The 21,497-nt window shown below is 34.6% G+C and overlaps 1 protein-coding gene across 6 annotated transcripts in view; it reads left to right on the top strand.

Annotated features, from left to right (window-relative positions):
* The first annotated feature begins 6,749 nt into the window (after nucleotides 1–6,749).
* LOC120333390 (cilia- and flagella-associated protein 44-like) overlaps nucleotides 6,750–21,497 on the top strand; it is a 28,246-nt gene continuing 13,498 nt past the window's right edge. Inside the window, exons 1-18 of one of the 6 annotated variants that reach the window (XM_039400803.2) lie at nucleotides 6,750–6,771; nucleotides 7,407–7,461; nucleotides 9,452–9,495; nucleotides 9,925–10,074; nucleotides 11,263–11,340; nucleotides 11,814–11,916; nucleotides 12,810–12,943; nucleotides 13,408–13,490; nucleotides 13,848–14,019; nucleotides 15,128–15,235; nucleotides 15,634–15,864; nucleotides 16,947–17,144; nucleotides 17,596–17,700; nucleotides 18,307–18,489; nucleotides 18,968–19,080; nucleotides 19,821–19,945; nucleotides 20,258–20,515; nucleotides 21,145–21,327. In XM_039400803.2, the coding sequence (XP_039256737.2) occupies nucleotides 7,437–7,461; nucleotides 9,452–9,495; nucleotides 9,925–10,074; nucleotides 11,263–11,340; nucleotides 11,814–11,916; nucleotides 12,810–12,943; nucleotides 13,408–13,490; nucleotides 13,848–14,019; nucleotides 15,128–15,235; nucleotides 15,634–15,864; nucleotides 16,947–17,144; nucleotides 17,596–17,700; nucleotides 18,307–18,489; nucleotides 18,968–19,080; nucleotides 19,821–19,945; nucleotides 20,258–20,515; nucleotides 21,145–21,327 (2,293 nt within the window). In that variant the 5' untranslated portion in view covers nucleotides 6,750–6,771; nucleotides 7,407–7,436. Of the gene's footprint in view, nucleotides 6,772–7,320; nucleotides 7,462–7,546; nucleotides 8,569–9,451; nucleotides 9,496–9,924; nucleotides 10,075–11,262; nucleotides 11,341–11,813; nucleotides 11,917–12,809; nucleotides 12,944–13,407; nucleotides 13,491–13,847; nucleotides 14,020–15,127; nucleotides 15,236–15,633; nucleotides 15,865–16,946; nucleotides 17,145–17,595; nucleotides 17,701–18,306; nucleotides 18,490–18,967; nucleotides 19,081–19,820; nucleotides 19,946–20,257; nucleotides 20,516–21,144; nucleotides 21,328–21,497 lie in introns of those variants that run through there. The other 5 variants (XM_039400804.2, XM_078119328.1, XM_078119329.1 and 2 more) reach the window with 5 other exon arrangements.

Genomic DNA, 21,497 nt, shown 5'->3' with positions numbered 1-21,497 from the left:
CATATTTAATGTGGTTCCCCAGTTTGCAATCCTGATTAATTTTTGATATTCCCATAGTTTGGAAATTGTGAAGTTCGCTATCGATCATAGCTCAGATTTTATATCGAGACAAACTGGCTAAACTAGATTCAGTATCTCACAGCTCGCGGATTACAAGAATGCTCTTGGTATTCAGATATCCAAATTGCGTTTTTTCTAAGCACGGGCTATCGCACAGCTTCTGCTTGCAGGCTTGTGATTTTTGTATCAATATAGGCTAGGACTGTGGTGGCCAAACGGTCTCATAACTGCATAAAGACAGTAAAGAAGACATGATTTGTACTGTTTTACTTGTTATACCTTTTCCTTCATCATATTTCAAAATTTCGCAAATGTTAGAAAGGATCTTCTCCAGCAGTTTTTTATTGTTAGAAACTACTGGTACGGTATCTGTTCCATCTCACTTCTAAGTTGTTTATTGTTTTGACATTGTGTGAATTAATACAGTAAAATGCTGTTATTACATCATGAATGCTCATAGCAATCAATGACAGAATGCTGGAATGACAGAATGAGGTTCTAACATTATTTCTACATGCTGACATGTTTTAGCAAATCAATCACTCGACAGCTCGAAGTGACCTCTACCGTACCCCTAAATTAAAACAAAAATAAGGACACATGTCAAAATAAGGACGTTTCAAAAAAATATTTTCAAAGACAAAGACCTTCAAAATAAGGACGAATCTTAGAAATAAGGACGTTACCGTATGGCAGCCCTGCCTATAACAGTATACAGGTATAACTCAAGTCTGTAAGTCATACCGGTACCTTACTCCTTTAACTTACGGTATACCGAATTAATTGAATGAATCCTAAATTAACGGACACGGGAATCGAGTAGAATTTTCACATAAATCGGTAGTTTCGTTACCGCGTTTACACTTTTGTGCCTGGCTATCGCGACGTACACAGCATATGTATAGCTGGAGCCTATCTGTGTACAGAATAACAGAAATACCTAAATATCGCATCATCTTTCTTTATAATCTTGTGACCAAATTGCACCATACATTCGTGAGAATGAAGTGTTCCCATTGATCAAGGTGATGTGCGGGTGCACGGTTCGCCTTTCCTTTCTTCGGTAACATGAAGTTTAAACGAGAAGACAAATTCCGCACACTGAATTACAATTGAAAAGAAAATCAAGAGATAGGTTTTCATTTTCCTGTTTTTAAAACTTCCGCATTTTCTAAGATTTGAAGAAATACTAGAGAAGTTAACAATTTACATTGAAATACACCACCCCGTTCAGGTAATTTAGGGTCCGTTCCGGTAATTACAAGAACTTGTTTTTACCACTTTTTTTTTTTGCCAAATAAATTCCAATGTCAAACGGAATTTTCGTATATTAATTTTATTGTCGAATAAGTATAATTTGCACCCAATTAAAACAATTTCATAATTTCAAACACATTGCCCACAAGTTCAATAATATATGTAACAATTAAAATATAAAACCATACCATTACCGGAGTTTTGTGTCATATATAGTCCAATTTATATCCATTGAATATAGGTTAATCCATATTATCAGTGGTCATCCAATTCGTGCACACATTTTATATATAGTTACCAATAATTAATCGATTTAGTTAGTTTTTGCATGGAAATTAGAAAATAGAAAATTAGACAGAAAATCAGAAAACAGCCAAAGTGGGTTTTTTGGCATTTCTCTATTCACTATCTATGTATCAATTAAATCAAAATGATGCATAAATTTGGACATTGGAATCTTTTCATGTACTATCCATTTAAGTTGGTGTTGCATAGAAATTGTCAATGTCATGTCACATCATGATTGACCTATGTATGAGATCATTCATATGTTCATACAATAGTAAATCATTTCTTTCACTTGTTTTCATTAAATTTAAAACTCCTATCAGTTTACATTTGAATATTGATTTTACCACTGAGTTTGCTTCTAGCGATCAGATATGATTGACTGGCAAGGTTTAGTTGACGAACTCGTGAACTGACTCTGTTCCAACATTTTCATAATTTCAATTCGAATTGGGGTGAATTTGGTGTTTTGAAGCTCTGTTATCCTTACGCCAAAAATCTTTAGAACTGTTGAAAGATTTAACCTCTTCTGAAAAATTGGAAGTATACAAAAATGAAACAATTATATGATGCTAAAATTCATGGTATAAGTTCAGAAAATGTTTAAATGTAGAAGTTATAGAAAAAGCAGAATATGAAGTGAAGAATTGAATTATAAAAATGCGTATTTTTATTTTAAATTTGGCTTAGATACGTAGGCTATTTCAAATCAAGTTTTTCGCTACCCCAAATTCTGTGAGAGTCAATCTAAATTAAAACATTTAAAGTGTGTTAGCCTTGATTCGTAATAATTGAAAGCCGAATTGAAACGCCATATATACAGAAAAAGAAAGGAAAAAAGGAAGTATGAAGAATGCCTGTCTCAATGAGAAATAAAACATGTAAATCGTGAAACACAATGTTGAATCACGTTTTGGTAATCTGTCTGTCCAATAGGCATTCGTATGCACCATGTATTTCATGTGCGATAGTACTTGTGCGCGTATGAATTCCACTCCTGTTTGTGCTAGTATTTTTCTGTCTATCTAGTATAGATGAAACAAGAATTGACAGCATGAAAAAATAACTACGTATTCAGCACTATGGCTTGTTTTTCAAGAGAATTATCATCTTATCGTCCTCGGAATAAAATAGTATCCTTACTTCTTGTTAATGACATTTCATTCTCAATTATTCATCATTTTCATAAATTACCTTTGATCTATGAGGCTGCTACACACAGTAACTACTTTGACAGCTTCGTGTTGTTCAATAGTAGCAAACATATTTATATTCTCTCTTATTTTTTGTATCGAATAATACGTTTGAAATACTTTTTGGGCCTTATTTTATTTTTGTGGTAATAAAGTCTTGCTCAATCTCGCTGCGTGCTTGTTCCTTCGGGCCATGCAAACTCGGTTTTAGAATAGTTTTGAAACAATAAACGAGTTAAATTAACACATTAGTTCATTTTAATATTTGTCAACAATTAATACATTCCTTGTGTTCAGTTGGCGGGAATATCAACTATTCTATGAATCTGCGTGTTCCCTGAATAGTGCATGAAGCATGAGCGTTTTCTAGCCATCAAATTTTAAAAAAGTCTTAGAAAGTTTAATAATAAGAAGGTCGAAAATTTTTCGGTGCAAATCTGAACTTGACTATGTTTGAAGTGCAAATTTGATACAATACCTTCATTATTGATAAGAATAAAAACATAAAGTATATCAAGGTTATCACACATTTTAAAACACGAATGAGATTATTGTATTTCATGTTATGGTTTGAATAAAAAATGACAAGAGAAAATGAAATTTTGCTTTGACGAACATTAAAAACACAGTTAGATCCTATTCAAGATACACCATGTGGAGAAGATTTCACCGGCATTCAAAACGATATTTATCTGACAGAAAGATATTGATTCATAGGTTCAATTCTGAAAATCGAGAATCAAATTCTGAAAATGCGTATAGCGAATTAATGATACATATCATGTTTCATGTGAACAATTTTCTATAAAAACGAAAATAAAAGATTTAAATTCCTAAATGCCTTCAAAAACATCGTATGTATGTATGATGTTTAGTCGTCTTCTAATAAAAAGAAATATATTTAAGCTGACAATTGCTGATGTTGGACAAGGTCATACTTACAAACCAAACCCCTTGTCGTAATCCAGATACATATACTCGGATGTTAAAGGAATCCAAACTTTAATACATAATTTCAAACAAAACCAACATTGTAGTTGAACGACTGGATACTCGGATAATTCGGTAGTCGACCAGAATTTCAGTCAAGAATGCTACGGTACCGGTAGCCTAAATGAACGGAAATTCAGTGCCCGAACACCCGACCGATTTGAATAATTATTGTTGTTTAGGTACACGGTTTGTTAATATTTTGTGTATTTTGGAATGCGTAGAAATGAATTAAAATAATGACCATTGTTGTTTATGGCAAATGAAGTTTCGGTACTCGAACTAATCGTTAGTCGAACACCAATCCTGAACGAAAAAGTTTGAATGCCGCTCGCCACCGTACTTTTGATTACCCTGCGTGGGTCCGCAGTTTCTAATCCCCTGCGGGGATGGTTATGCGCGAGATGATTGCTGGACTACTCGCCGCCTCCACCATGGACTTCATGCTTCCGATAACGAACAAGAGAGCTATGCTCAAATATATGGACACGTAGCACAACATAATTTTGATGACGTCATAGCGGAAAATAAAAGTAATAGCCCTCTAGCAAAAAATAGTAATATTTTTTACTCACTAGAAATTTCTACGCAATTGGTCCAGTAATCGAAGAAAAAAGCGACTTTTTAAAAACGTGTCAAAGAACAAGAACAACAAAAATAAAAACAACAAGCACAACAACAACATATTATCTCGGCGGTGTGGCGTTGGGAATACGCTTGCCACCGCATCTCTGATTACCTTGCGTGAGTTCGCAGGTTCGAATTATGATGTGCGAGAGGATTGCTGGACTCCTCGCCGCCGTAGGGTGGTTCACGTAACCGCTGGTCGGTTACGGCTTCCTCCACCATCAAGTCCATGCTTCCGAAAACAAATAACTTGCTAACTAATCCCATACCCGACCTGGATTGGTGACCGGACGAGAGGCCGTGGTCCGCCATATGATTAAGCCGTCTTATCGGCTTTCCTCTCCCCCGGAAGAAATATGTAAATACTATCCTAATATTGAAACGATCGCTATGTCCACTACGTGTCCAATAACTGGCTAACTAATCCCATACCCGACCTGGACAGGTAACGGGACGAGAGGACGTGGTTCGCCATATGAATGAACCGTCCTATTGGCTTTCCACTCCCCCGGGGTAAATATGTAAATCCTATCCTATCCAATTGGTCCAGTATTCGAAGAAGAATGCAAATTTATCACGACGAAGGAGACAAATATCAAGAACAACAACATGATATTAGAACGATCGTTATGTACACGGACGTGTCCAATAAGAGCGTAATATGGAACGGCGAGCAAAACCAAAACAAGTATTGTAAAACGTAGTAGGCTAGTATATATTTACGGTAAAACAAGTATATGTGATAAAAACATTTAGGTTTATAGGGTTAGGGTATGCTCTTTAAATAACGGATCTTTTTTAAATAAGCGATTTTTCATGCGCTAATTTTTCTATGCGGCGAGAATTTTCTGCGGTGAATTTTCCTAGAACCAAAATTTAAAGCACAACTCAATGTTGAACTATGTATGTCTGCAGGGGAAGTCTGACCTTGGTCAGACAAAACGTTACAGTAATATATTTGTGTTAGTGCGCAGCAAGACTTTCGAATCACTTAGAATAGTTATCTTCATTCTTGCTACAGCATCCTTGCATTATATGCATACCGATCCACCGGCGCAAAAGAATAGAAGACGTAGAAGTTGTTACTGGTAGTATTGTAGAAACCCAATCGATACCACATCTTTATACTTTGCTTGACAAATTTTTAATAAATGATCACCAATGTCTGTATTTGGGGGTAAATCTCGTAGCCAAATTTGCTGAAGGGGTAAAATATATATATAAAAAAAGAAAAAGTTAAGAACCACTGCTCTAACATTTCTGCGTCTGTATTACATGAAATAAATACAAATACATGATTTTATTGCCATGCAAGTTGTTTCAATCTTTTACTTAATCCGAAAAATCCCAGGATTATACGGATCAGTCCCGGGATATCCTGATACTGTAAAAAGCTGGCTTCGAAATTCCATCCTTAGCTTGAAGTTTAATATTTGGGATCAAAGGTCGAGAAAACGCTTCATGTTTGAGTTTTCGTTTCCATGGTCACACTCACCTCGCAGTAAAGTTTCCCGTGTGTTGTGTTCAGTTTATTGATATTGCAGTACAATGTCTTTGCCTTAGTGTGCAAATTCGCAGGCAGTTTCTATGACTGCAATAATGTAACTGTACATATATCAGACTAAGATGTATAGTCGGAATAATTTTGCATTTCCTTTTCGGCCTGGCGGAGTGGTTGAATCATGTTGACATTTTGCATAAGTTATAGTCTTGAAAAGATTTTGACGCTTTCTATTTTTTTCATTTTCTATTTTCTAATAGAATTTGACTGCAACATTCAGCCATTACCGATTTGGGCGAAAAAAACAGACAAAAACAAATGAATATATGAAAAAAATACTACTACTAATACCAGTACTAAGGTCTAACCTACTATTCTACTTTTGACACTACTCTGTGATGGAAATGACAAATACTGCCAAATTAATGACTCTAAAATAAAAAAAAAAGAAAGCTAGAAGGATGAAAAACCTTACAAATGTTGTAAACTAGATATCATCCTTGGCTTATAAACAATGGAATACCAAAATAACACAACAATAAAACGAGAGTGTATTATCTTTCGTGTGTATGAACTATAGAAATTAATAGTGGTAACTTACAAATCTTATGCATTTTGTTCACAAATGACATCATTTCATTTTTTCAATAAATTATTTGAATCAAATACACTAAGAAGCAACTGATGTGTGGGTAATATATATGAGTTGAGGACACATATTACCTTAATATAGGAAGAAGATTTTACAATGTAGAACTGAAAATATATAAATACTAATTGACTATTTTCTGAAGTGGAATAGAGCCTTTATTGATATGAATGCCAGGTGCATGGGCAGACCAAAAATTTTTGAAGGTGGGGTTCCTGCAATTTGTACTTGCCAAGACAAAACAGCTAGTGGGGACAAGGCATAAAGGTGGACCCAAAAAACAGAACCCATGTCATTTGAAGCATTTTAAGTGTTAAATGAATTTCCTTCATTTTCGTAGAAGCAATTAAGAAATTTATGGGTTTTGTTTTGATGTACCTAATTATCTAATGTTTAAGAAGCTTCTTGAAATCAACTTATACTTATATCTAGTTAATAACCACAGGTTACAAACATTCAATATATGTGTACTCAAACTATTTAATACATTATTTAAAATAGTTTAGAATTTTGTAGTAGTCGTATTTAAAAATCATCTCAAAATACTATCTCAGTGTAAACTGTGAAGCAGTCAATACTGTTTAAACATATATAGTTAACCATTATGGACTATACCTTCATCTAATTACCAACTCAGCTGGTAGTGGTATTTCTATATTATTGCTTGTACACAAGAGTTAATTTGGGATCACTGACCAAAATTATTCAATTTTATGCCACTTGCATGACCTAAATCTAAGAATTTGAAGCTTTTACCTTTTAAAATAAGGATTTTGTTTCAGTTATTAATTAATATTCATAGTACATTTTTTGTTTTCTTCACAACTTCATATCCATGCAGCACTGAATATTTCTTTCTCAAAAGAGTACGATGTCTTCGAATGAAGATCAAACAGGTGAGATTAAAACAGATGATGTGGTAACTGTTCCTGCTGCAGGTAATGAAGACTCCGCTGACCCTCCTACTGGAGAGACTGAAGTTCCAGCACCAACTACTGAGCAACAAGATGAAGGTGAATCTGAAAAATTAGAAGATTCTCCTTCTGGTGATGCTAACCCAATACCAGAAGAATCTCCTGTAAAGCAAGATGATGAGATAAAAACTACAGAAGATGATGAGATGAAAACTACAGAAGATTCTAACGAGGTTTCAATAAAAACTGAAGACCAGACACAAGATGGAAAGGTGGATGAGGATAAAGCAAAAGAAGGTGCAGAGAATCATGTTGATGTACTTCCAAGTGTACACGAGGATGAAAATACTGTGTCAAAGGATTCTCCACAACCAGATATTCAGAGTTCAGAGAAGCCTGAAGATGCGGTAGAACCAGATAAAGGGCAGAATTCTTCTAAAACTGAAGAAAAACAAGAAGTATCCACAAAAGATGAGGATGTTAAAGAAGCTGAAAAGTCTGAAATTGTCAGTGAAGCTGTGAAACAAGATGAACAACCTGATTCTACAGTGGCATCCACTGATCAAGAGGAAGCAAATGACGAGAAAGTGGTTGAGAAGATTGATGTACAAGATTCTTCTGATGTGGAAACCAAAGAGGACGACATCTCAAAAAATGACTCTGGAGAAGCTTCCGAAGTTAAGAAAGAAAAAGATTCAAGTCAGGAAGATGAAGAAGATAAAGTTAATGATGAAAAACCTGTGGAAGAGTCCGAAAAGATTTCTGCACAGGAAGAAAAACCACAACCTGCGGAAGAAGAACAAATTGAAAAAGATAAAGCTGTAAAAGAAGAGAAAAACACAGAAGAGGAGGGAAAACCAAAAGAAGAGGATGGAAAACCAGAAGAAGAGGATGGAAAACCAGAAGAAAAGGGTGGAAAACCAGAAGAAGTGGATGGAAAACCAGAGGAAAAGGATAGAAAACCAGAAGAAGAGGATGGAAAACCAGGAGTAGAGAAAAAAGCACAGGAAGAGAATGGACAATCAGTGGAAAAAAGTGACGAAGCAAACATTGAACCGCCTGTTTTTGACGTACCAACAGAAAATGCTGGTAAAACTTGCATGACTGAATTTGAAACTGCATGCTGTAGTGTGGTTTTGCTTGAATAATCATCGTAATAACTTTATTCTATTAATTAATTATGTAATGAGATTGCAAACATGTAATAATCATTAACTAACTAACATCTCCAGTTAGTGGAAAAGTTAGTTTTTTCGGTCAACCTTGTACCGCAATGTAATTTTACTAATATCTCTTATTTTGGTGAAATATTTAGTTTGCTCATTATAATTCATGTACCATGCTGCTATTCACTTGATTTTTGGTAGGCCTTCGACAATCATTACCTATTCCTTATTACATACTCCTTCAATCTTTTTCTTTCATTTTTCAAGGCTATTGTAGAATACATTTTTTCCAACATGCATATTACTGTCATTAATTGTTAACTAACTGTTGTACTAATTTTAAATATAATTTAGTTGTTACTAATTGTAACACTTGTTATTTGCATGCTATTGCCCTTAATATTATTCAATTATGTTGATCATTTCCATTTTAACTATATAAATAACGTAGTTAGTCAAATAATTTTTAACATGTTATGATGTGTTTTTTTTTTGTCATTAACTATGCATAAGTTTCGTTTGATATTGAATATAGTATTTATTAAATACACAATTTAATGTATTGAAATTTAATTATTTATTACTACTTATGTAAGCTTGCAATTGTTGTGCATTCAAAAAGCTTCACCAAGCCTAATCCAGTAATTCAGTTGCATTGTTGAGTAATTTTCAATGCACTTCTTTACCTACCGTAATTAATACTATCACTGTTCACAATTTAATTTGCTCAAATTTTAGTTTTTACGTTTTTTTATGTAGAATTTCAAAACCAAATTGTTGTAATTAACAACTTTTTTTCTATTCAGAAGGAGATGACTCGAAGCCATCAGATTTTTACTATGACTATGAGGTAATTATCATCATTAATAATCTGAAAATATTTCTAAACCCCCGCTCCAGACACTAACTCAACAGTTTTGGTTGAAGGACATGCAAGGGCTTTCTCGTTGCTCTATTTGATTTAAGAATAACAATAAGTTATCATTTTTATCAGAGAGAAACGACGATGAGACGACCTAATCTAATGGCGTACCACGACCTTATGCCCTGCTACTAGTCGACATCCAGTTTTGGATTAGTTAGCAAGTTATTCGTTTCAGATGCATCGACTCAGAAAATTGCAAAGAATTATATGTATTCTTTAATATTGATAATCCCCATTTTCTGAATTTCTACTTTATATTTGTGAAATCTTGCTCATTCGAATTTTAACACATTTATACAATCATACTGCATATAATATTTCTAGCTAATAACGTTTAAATTTTATTTTATATAGGAATATGCTTCAACAAGTTACGTCTCTCCAGAATCTGGCATTCCTGAAAATATTTTACACCTTTTTCATTCATTTGGTTATGATAGCAAGAAAAAATCCAACTTAAGTTTGTTACCTGGGCCAACAGCTGTCTTCGCTGCTGGAAATCTAGTAAGAATCTTAGTGTTTTAACTTTATTGTTTAAATATAATTCTGAAGTCACCTTATGCGTAAGGAACTCTGCCATTTTTACACCATATCTACTGATTACAATTGCAACTCTGAAATACTGAGTATATGTTTTTATTTGACATATGTATACGCTTTTCACTCTGCACAAGTAACTGCTTTTAGGTAAGGAAATACAATACTATAGCCAGGACAGGGCATGGGATTTGAACCCGAGATTTTAATCTACGATTCCATCATAGTTGAATGTTATGCTTTAGAATACTAGGTCATCTTGCGTTAAAATTGATCGTTATGAATAAAACTAAATTTAACTTCACTATAACATGTAAACCTGCTGAGATTCAGTATATAATATGAGAGATTTTAGTTGAGATTAGATGCTGAGAAGTTCTATCATAGTACATCCTTTTACTTCTACACCTTTTACTCTTTGCAAGATTATAAGCTACTACAAATATACAATCATTTTGAAAGGACCGGATCTTTCTGGTTCAGCTTTGCCAACCCAATTTGTTATACCCTGGGTGAGGTGGCTCACATTAAAATAGAGAATTTTTACACTGGCCATTATAGTTGAGTCATATCAGTTGGGTTTATGCTACACTAACTCCATATCCTTCTTTATTAATGCAATTGTGCTTTGACTTTGATTAGACGAAATGTTGCTGAAATAAATTAGTGTTTGTGTGGAGCAAGACTTTTGAATTACATAATATGATTATTAAGTTCAACCCTTCAACAACAATAACTGGACCATCTTGCTAATCAATTCTTTGAGGTTTTGGTTTGTGGTCCCAGTATCTTCAATGCATATGCAAATGTTTCCTTTTTTACTCCTGTAATTCTCTTATTATATTTTAGTTCTATAAATTTACCACAGTAAATGTGCAGATCATATTAAATGGGGCTTCCGAAGTATGCGAACCAAGATGGCGGACATCGGAATGTAATATGTGTACTAGGTTAGGGTTAGGCCATAATTTTAGGTATAAATACTACGGGAGGCTCTTGGCTAGTCTTCGAACTGATAATAGGACTAAAATAAGGAAAATTGGAAAAAAATTATCGCCTAACCCTAACCTGTTATCCATGTTACGTTCCGATGTCCGCCATCTTGGTTCGCATACTTCGGGAGCACCTATTAAATTTATTGATTTGATTTTTTAGGTGCATCTGCTTGATCTATCGGCGAATACTCACAAATTTTTGAGAAGTAGTAGTGGAGGAGGTATTGGTGCTGTAACTGTGAGTAATCAATAAAAATATTCAAATAGCTTATATTCAGACAGATTTCCACCTTCGACTCTTACAGTCAGCTTTATAGTCAACCTTGGTTGGCTGTAAACCATCCTCACCCACCTACCAGACAAAAAAGATTTATGCCCGAAGTTTTTACCAAGAACTTCAGTTATGTGGAATTCACTACCTCATAGCTGTTTTCCAGATCATATTGACAGGAAGAGCTTCAAGTTATGCATCAATTTACCAACGAGTACATCTACACTATAATTTCTTATAGTCTCAGTAGATCTCCATCACACACAGACTGTAATTTCGCTTAGAGACCAATTTCCTTATTTTCTGACTGAGTTCGCATTGCCTTTGAGAAAGATTTCCTAAAAAATAAATTCAAACTTTCAATCAAACAGCATTTAGTCAATTTATTTCATTACCAAAATATTTTTTTTTTATAATATCATGTTATTCCTATTATTAAGGTTCATCCTGAGCTGACTCATTTTGCTGTTGCTGAGAAAGGACAAAAACCTCATATTTTGATTTATGAATTTCCATCACTCAAGTTGTTCAGGATTTTGCAAGGTAAAATATATTTATACTTATATTAATCATGTCTTCTGCTCCCAAATAGCCACAGATATCTAAGAAGATGTAAAAAGCTACTATTTCTGGACCCAGGGGCGAGGCCAGGAATTTCCGAAAGGGGTTTCTGAAATTTCTAGGTGCCAAGTTAGACCCTAACAGCTAGCGTGTCTGTCTGGAGGCCGGAAAACTTGAGTTTCCAAGAGGGTATGAAAGTGTTTCGTGCAACGCTAAATTGCTATCTATGATAAGGAAATATGCATTTTTTTTTTTTTAGCCTCCCCTCTTCTGGCTATGCCCTTGACTGTAGAGCTAAGATAGAAAGCCCGACCCGAATTTCGGGCCTGAAATGTCAATCATTACGTTCGAGTCAGGTCGGACTTCTTTATCGCTGACTTTTTTTTCAAATGAGGCGTTTCGGCCTTGTTTTGGCCAGGAGAGACCATGTCTTGCAAAAAAACAGAAGTTGCCTCATCAACACGACACATACTGTACTAACTCTTGCAGTGACAATTCAAAGAACACCTAAATAAAATATGAAATTTCAGGTTTGCTTCGTGTTCAGGCCTGCAAATCCAGTTATTTACTTGGGCTCGGGTCGGGTTTCATACCAGGGCCTGGGTCAGGCCGGGCTGGAATTTTTAGACCCGATCTTACCGGTACCTCTACCTGTCTGGACCTCTCACCAACGTAGGGTGTTTTACATAACCGCTGCTTGTTTATGTCTTCGTCCACCATCAAGTTCATCTTCATGTATCTGAAACAAATAACTTGTCAACTATTCTTGTATTTGTAAATGGACTATAATAATATAGCTGTCTTATTGACATTGCTCTCCCTTGGGATAAAAATTGTAATACTTGTCTTATCCTTTTGTTTTTTTTTCTCAACAGAGGGAACAGAAAGAGCTTATTCATTTGTTGACTTCAATCCAAATGGAAATCTTCTGGCATCAGTTGGTTGTGCACCAGATTTCATGCTTACTGTGTGGGATTGGATAAATGAAAAAATTATGTTGCGTACGAAGGTAATTATTCAAATATGCCATCTTTTCCCAGATATACCTTATTTCAAAAATGAAATCAATCTACCTAGTTTACTTTACACACATCGGTGTTGTTGTGTTTTTTTTGGGTGTTTTCATTAGTATATGGCAGGCATTGTCTATGTTCAGTTTTTCTCACATGAATCTTAATCATAAATTTTTTATTTTTTATGGTCATTTGGGTCTTTGCTTCAAACTAAGTCCTGTACAAGCATCTGCTGATATCTTATGATATATAAAAAGTTACCATTTTTGAAAGTGCCGGCACCTTCCCAATTCGACATTTTCTACCTTATTTATTACACCCTGAGTCCCCATGAGATATGAACCCAACATGTATAACTTGCGATGATAAGATAAGATACTTATATTTTGTAATATAAAGAAAGTTGTTTTTGTTGATTTTTTGGAAAAAAAAGATTTGACGTTTCATTCTACTTCTACAGGCATTTTCACAAGATATTTTCAGAGTTAAATTTGCTCCGGAACAAGAAGGCCAGCTTTGTTCTAGTGGAACAGGACATATCAGGTAGGCGGGATAACTAAATTATGGTTATGTGGTTAGCGCATCAGGCTAATTGTTTCGAATATGCTTGCCATTGCATCTCTGGTTAGCCTTCATGGGTTCGAATCCTGTGGGAATTATTCATGAATACATGTATGTATGTTAGAATTATGTATGAAAGGATTGCTGTATTCCTCGCCGATGTACTGTGCTTCATGTCACTGCTGGTCAGAGAACGTTGTTCACCAGATTATTAAGGCATTATATCAGCTTTCCCTCCTGATATAGCTAAATTTCTTAAGCTTAATTGCTTGGTGGGTTCTTCTGTAGACCAATTTATATCGTTTTCACTGTATTATTTCAAATTGTTCAATTTTCAAGATTTTGGAAGATGGCACGCACTTTTACTGGACTGAAGTTGAAAGGAGAGTTGGGACGTTTTGGCAAAACTTCTTTATCTGACATTGGTGGTTTTGTGCAGTTACCTGACGGCAAAGTGCTTTCTGGATCTGAGTGGGGAAATCTGTTACTTTGGGATGGAGGGTTGATCAAGGTATGAACTATGCTAATAGTATTTTTTTAATGTAACGTAATTTATAATTTATTATTGAATTGAATTTGAATTTTTGTGGGGTACTAGGAATGTTTTTTTTTGTTAGATTTGTAATCATAAATTCTCTCCATTTATTTATCAAAGAAACATTTGGAGTCTTATGCTAGGATGAAATTATATAAATATAGCAGATGGGTGGAAAATAAATTACATTCCCCATACTATTAAAAGTCAAATTTATGGAAAAAAAGATGTGAATGTATTTCAATGTCCTGTATGCAAGGGCATGACTAATGGAGGAAGGCATATCTAGAAATTTAGAGAGCAGAAAGAAGTTTGAAAACCCTTTTGTACCTAATCTTACCCAGGCATCTTGATTTCATTTAAAAGATTTCTTATTTGTGTGGTGATACATGCAGGGTAACCCAATATGACAGAACCCATAAATTTATTAATTACAGTTCTGAAAATGAAGAAAATTTTTTTAACATTTGGAGTTCTGTTTATGTATGATTGTACCCAAAAGTGTCAGTAACCTAGGACAGGGCTACTCAACTATTTTTACCGAGGATCCGCATACAAAACTTCGAAATTATTTGGGTCCAGCCTTTTCCTAAATTATATTTTGGCATCGTTAATCGCGCACTTCCTAGGCCGACTAATGATTATTAACTAAACAGGATTGTTTTTTTGTATGGTGTTATAGTTCTTTCCATGTATATTCAAAACTATAAGAGTCATTGTATAATAGGAAATTTAAAAAGTAGGGCTACTGACCCAAAATAAATAATTAGGTGTGGTCCAACTCTAATACTCGAAAGGTCCGGTGAATAGCCCTGACCTAGGACGTTTTGCACGAGAGTTATGTATGTTCTATATAGATAGCTATAGATAGACATCCTCTGATACATACAAATTAAAGATGACGCAATCTTTTCTGAAATTCCCACTTCATTATAACATACCATCTTAATTAAACCCTACGCTAGATGATAATTTAGACACCAGCATAGATAGGATGAAAGACATTAAAATGATTTTGACTGTTTTCTACATTTTTTAACCCAATCTTATATCATATTTCATTATAACATGTACATTTGATCAGGTTGAAATCTGTAGAAAGGGAAGAAAATCATGTCATGCAGGTTCTATACAACAACTTGTCATTGATGAAGGAGAATTGATTACTATTGGTGTTGATGGATTTGTAAGGGTAAGTATCCAGTTTTCAGACACAATATGGACCTATGAAGTATGGATTGTTTCAATAAATTGTTGTCGTTATTGAAGATATCTTGTTGTCGTTCGAATTTGCCCGAAAAAATCTGAATTGCGTATACCTAGCTTTATAATCTTCGCTGTCAAGTTGTCAAAATAGGGTTTCCATACTCATTTTCAATGTATTATTGACTGGCAGTCTTGTCACATTAGTGTATCTTACCAGTTTGAAAAGTCTATTAGGATTTTTATCAAATTCAATATGTAGTTTGATAGATTGATTTCCCAAAAATGTTTAATGTCCATTTCTATGTTGGGCTGTATTTTAGCTGCCTTTTAGTCTAGATTTTTAAGTATGTTTTCGATGTTTGAAGCAAGTTCTTTTTTCAAAAGGTTTGGGAAATGGAGTCAATTGATACGGCAGATACGACTGATGAATCTGATGTTTTTGAAGTCGAACCAATGAATGAATTAAAAGTTGGATCTGAGGTTCAATTGACAAGTATGGTTAAACTGCGAGAAACAAAACCTGCAGATGAATCGGAAGAATCAATTGAATCTATATGGTTTGCACAGGATGCTAATGGCGGCATTTGGAAACTTGATTTGTCATTTTCACACACTGTAAGTTGTTTGTATATTAGTTGTTTACTTTATCCGTGGGCAAGGAATCTTCTGTGTAAAAGGATATCTCAGCTCGGTTGTTGGCGCATCGTGCTAAGCCTTAGGAATACTCTTGCCATCACACTTTATGTGGGTTTGCAGGTTTGAATCTAGCAAAGTATACTCATTTTCATAACCACTTGTCAATTATGGTCTCTTCGACCATAAAGTCCATGCATCTGAAACAAATGACTGACTAACTGTTTTCATACCTGACGTGGACTGCACAAAAGGGTTTGGCACACTGTATGATTATGCTCTCTTAATAAAAGCTTTCTTCTCCCTTGGGGTAAATATGAAAATCCTATCCTATTTGTGATTGGAACATAAGATCTGTATTGTATCGTTCCCAAGGCATCATTGATGCTTTGTGATATTAGTGATTTATTTACATTTGAGTTGAACTACTCGCAACTTTGATTTCGGCAATTTGGTAATGAAAACCAGTATAAAAGTATAAGGATAGAAATAATAAAATAAACTAATATAAGTATAAGAATATTAGTGAAAATTACACTCAAACTAGCTCACCATACTCTTCTCTCGAAATATTCACTCCATTACTTGCCTAAAATGCAAAAGCCAACTTATTTTCAAGTGAAATTTTATGCAAAATGTTTTTGTGGAAATATGTTTAATATACTCAAAAGTTCAATTTCATGCAAAATCAAATTTTTGCAAGACTGCAATTTGTAAAAGGTTGTACTCGAAAAACTGCATTTGCTAAAAAATCTGTTTTTGCAAAACTGCACCCTCACAACAATCATTCCCACTAAAGGCAGTTTGCATTAATTCCTATTTTTATGGCATGCATGACACAGTTTCCTCTAATAAGACTGCCATTATTACTAATGTTATTGAAATTCTATTGACTTTACTATATGGTGAAAAACTAATTTGTGTCCTATCAATCTATGAGGTAATATTTATTTGGCATCATGATCACTCCCTCGGTAATATAAATGTAGAAGCATATAAACTGTTGTTGATCAATTTAAAAAGGAATTTTTGCTGAAAAGTACTCATAACCTATATCTCTTCAGACAAAACCTCCAGAAAAGTTGTATTCATATACAGCTGGAAAAATTAGCGGGCTTACGGCGTCACCTGCAAGTCATATGGTTGCTGTAACTGGAGATACAAGTGTTCGTATTTATGATTACCTTACGAAAGATGCTCTTTGTGAATACAAATGTCCAATGTTGTCTAACAGTTCCTCCATATTATGGCCTGGAAAGTTGGTAAGTGGTTTTTTTATTCTATATTAGCGTAGGTAGGAGATATTTTGTTGTATGTTTATACCAGATCGTTTAATAAAATACTTGAATGTAGTACAGGGTGACCCCCGAAAATTAAAACACATAAATTTCTTAATTACTTCTATGAAAATAAAGACAATTTATATGACACTCGAACTTCTGTTTTTGTATGATTGTATTCAAACATTTATCAATCTAGGACGCTTTGCACAAAACTTACGTTTTCTCTAAGATATGTTCCAAATGAACTGAGTTTTTTTGGCGGGTCAGCCCGAAGTCTGAGTTAGGCACTTCCAATGTGCGTTTGCTGTTTTCAGATCTTGCTTTTTTGTCAAATTTTCGTTCAATTAATAAGTAAACTTAGATTTTAAAGGAACTCTCCATTTGCTGATGTACTGTCTCTTCTCTTAATGAAGATCTTCATACATTTTAGATTTATGCCAAGTCAAATATTCTTCTTGTTGGATTTTCAAATGGCTTGTTGAGATCATTAATTCTTCAGACAAATGAAGATGAGAAGAGTTTAACATTGCAGCAGGTACAACTATTATTTTGAGTATATTATCTGTTTTTGAACTCATCTCAAAAAATAATGTTGTAGCCTACTAATTATTTTCACTCATAGCCTCTGAGGATATCCATATTTATCATCTCATGAGTCACTCATCTTGTGCTCATTTTTATCATCTCATGCATTACTCATCTCTTCACCCAACCTATTTTTCACCTCATACTCATGTAACTCATCTCATACCTTTCTCAATATATACTCATTTTAATTATCTAACTTGTTTTGAAATTTGTACTTACATACTCCTATATATATCTTATCAAGTGTCTTATTTATCATATCATGCATTACTCACTTAAAATATTCACGTCATATCGTACTCATATTATAGTCACTCATCATTTTTCCCTCATCGGTCACCACGTACTCATATTTGTCAATTTACATGTCATATCTGTATTTTGGCAACTCATTCATCACCTCACACCTCACTCATGATATAGGCTACTCATATACTTTTATCACACTATATACACACTCATATTCATCACACCCCACTCATCATATTATACTCATATTATTCTATCCTACTCAATCCCTACTCATATTTATCATCTTATACAATGTGCTTAGGTTCTCAAGCCACACACTCAAGAAGTTACTGCTTTGGCAATTCATCCTGATGACAGGATACTTGCGACTGGAAGCAAAGATCAAACTGTTTTCTTTTTCAAACTCAACTCGGTCATTGAGCCAATAGGATTTGTCTCAGTTCCTGGACCTGTCTCCCATTTACAATGGTCACCCGACTCTTTTGTGAGTGTGTTAAAATTTGGTTTTATATTGTACTTAGCATAGAAAATGGTAAAAAAAAGTTGTTGTATTGCATTCAAGCCTGGACATTATGGTGTGGTTGCAGTGTGGCGCATCATGCTTAGCATTAGGAATACATTTTCCACCACATCTCTGATTACCCTGTGCTGGTTCGCTGGTCAAATCCAATAAGTTGATTGCTTATTCAAATCCGTATGAGGATATTGCTGGACTCCTCGGGATGATATGGGATAGGATATACCTATTAATCTTGTAGGGAGAGGAAAGGCAATAAGGCGGCTTAATCAAATGGTGAACCACGGCCTCTCGTCCGGTTACCAGTCCATGTCAGGTATGGGATTAGTTACCCAGTTATTTGTTTCAGGCGCATGGATTGTATATTGGATGTTTCAAAGTATCTTCTTTTGACCTTTTTATTCAAGCAATTCAATATATTTGAAAATGAATTCTTTTTTTTCAGTCATCTTCCACTCTGCTTGTTTGCTGCTCCAATGGAAAAGTAGCAGAGGTGGCGAAACCTGGTATAGGTGCTTTCGATACATCTCATTCATATAAACTGACCTTACCAATGAAGTTAGTAAAGAATTATTGATTTATAGTGATCCGTTCAGGATTGGTGTTTGACTACAGAGTATCGAAACTTTTGCCATAAAAAACAATGGTGATTATTTTAATTCGTTCTTGCGCATTGCAAAATACCCAAAATATTAACAAAGCGTGCACCTAATCAAAATTAATTATTTAAATGTGTACATAATATAGATAAAGATTTGTATCAGTTACTGTATGTTTGACCAATATTCTGTGGGCTTTATGGGATTCGTTTTTGAGTGTGATGATGTCATCAAAAATTGTGCGTGGCGGTTCGCTTTCGTGTTAGTCATGAAGATTGCTGTGCTGTTTGCCTACTGTGACAGATTGCATACCTGTACAACTCCGTTTTGACCTTCATGTCCATATATTCGAGCATCATCCTTTTGTTGAATTGTTTAAAGGCAGCTGAGATGTGTGGTTTGGATAACGTCATCTCACTCGGCAGCCCGCTCAGGTGTTCGAGCATCGAATTTCCTTTCGGGTCTCTCAGCATTTTTTAATATAATTTTTTGGTCGATTATCGAATTGTTAGAATTTCTCTACTTCAAGACAATTTACCTACTCTTTAAATCCAATAATTGTGACATGATTGGAAAAGTTTGTAAGTATTGTATTTCAATTTCTGTTAACGTCTTCGGACAGATTTGTCAGATTTCTGAAAGCTTGTTGGCAATCAAGACATAGCTTATCTCTCAAATATTCTGTTCTTTTTTTTTTAGATATTTTTCATTCCAAAGTATAAAATCACAGCTGCGTAGAGATGAAGCAAGGGAGAGGAAAAGAATTGAAAAAGAAAATAAACTGAAAGAAAAAAAGAAAGAACTAAAAAGAAGAAAAGATAGAGGTAGAGATGAAACAATTGCGATTATCTCAAGACGCCAACAGAAAAAATACTTTCTAAAACGAATATGCTCAGAGCAATGTCATATATACTCACTCAGAAGTAAAGTGGACTCATCTCTGAGCAAAGTTACAGCTACATTTACAAATTCTGCATACCAAAGAGAGTACGCTCAAAGCAAGATCATGCACTCACTCAAGTAGAGGAGACACATCTCCAAGTGAAGTTACATTCACTTTTGATACAGAATACATTATCAAATTATGTATATAAAATATTGCACTCTATATTTACAAAAAATGTATTTTACTCAAGGTGAGGAATTCTCTGAGGAGGAAGAGAGAGAATTTCTCAATGTTGAGGAGGAAGAAGAAGAGGAGGAACCACTCTTTTTCCCTGCAAAACCCTCACTACTTCATGCTGCTTTTTACAGCGAAGAAAACAAGTTTATTTTGTCAGTAGGGGATTATGATGCAGGATATTTATATGAGTGTGAGTTTTCATCTGATGCAGTCTCAGTGCAAAATCCTGACATTGCTCCTGCAGAACCTATCAACTCTCTTGCTGTCCCAGGTACGTGGATTGCACTTATTTTTAATAGTTTTCATCAACTGGACTGTTCAAGTTATTTCAGATTTTTGTAATCTGATACACATTTTTCTAATTTGCCAATGATTACGATATGTGTTCCGACTGTGTCTTTTCACAGAGATTTCCAAGATTTACTCTTTTCGTGCCATACTTACAAATTCCAGTTCAAATTATCATCCCTGTGTGGCCTTTTGAAAAACCGGTGTATGAAGGGCCAAAAACTTTGATTTTCCGAATGAATATCTCTTCTTTTCAATTATTTTTTTCTGAATTCCATGGTGTTGAATTTTCACTTCACTGCTCTAAACAAGGCTCAGGTGGGCTTGGATTTACCAATGAAACATCTTTGATCCTTTATCTCGAATCTTTATTTTCAACATGGTTTATTCAAAATGCCAGCCACAATCTTTTTTTTTTCAATTCTTTCTACTATCAGTTGGGGTTACGCAAGATTGACTATTTTTCTTTGCTTTATTCTTTTGTGCAAATGGATCCATACGCATACAACGCAAGAACGCTGTAGCAAGCATAAAGATGACTGTTCTATTTAATTCAAGAGTCTTGCTGCAAATTCATTCACTTTTTGACTCACCGCACTTTTTTTTATATAGAGTCGAATGATATACCTGCGACAACTATTTACCATAGTCAAAATGCACATTGTCTATTGGTTGGATTTCAAAATGGAATAATAAGAGTGCATCCATTGGAAAAGGATATCAATATGGAAACATTCAAAATGGACGTCATCACCTTACCATACTGGCAATTAAGCATGCATGACAATGAGACAGGTGAGTTCTAGTCTGGAATATCGATGGTAGGCGTTAGGAATACGCTTGCCATTGCACCTTTGATTATCCTGTGTGGGTTCACAAGTTTGATTTTCGTAGGTGAATAATTATGTCCGCTGGTCGGTTACGCCTTCCTTCTTCATCAAGTCCATGCACCTAAAACAAATAAC

This window comes from Styela clava, chromosome 13, assembly GCF_964204865.1.
Source record: "Styela clava chromosome 13, kaStyClav1.hap1.2, whole genome shotgun sequence".
Lineage (NCBI taxonomy): Eukaryota > Metazoa > Chordata > Ascidiacea > Stolidobranchia > Styelidae > Styela > Styela clava.
The sequence above is the reverse complement of the archived record's forward strand: the minus strand, read 5'-3'. Positions and strand labels throughout refer to the sequence as shown.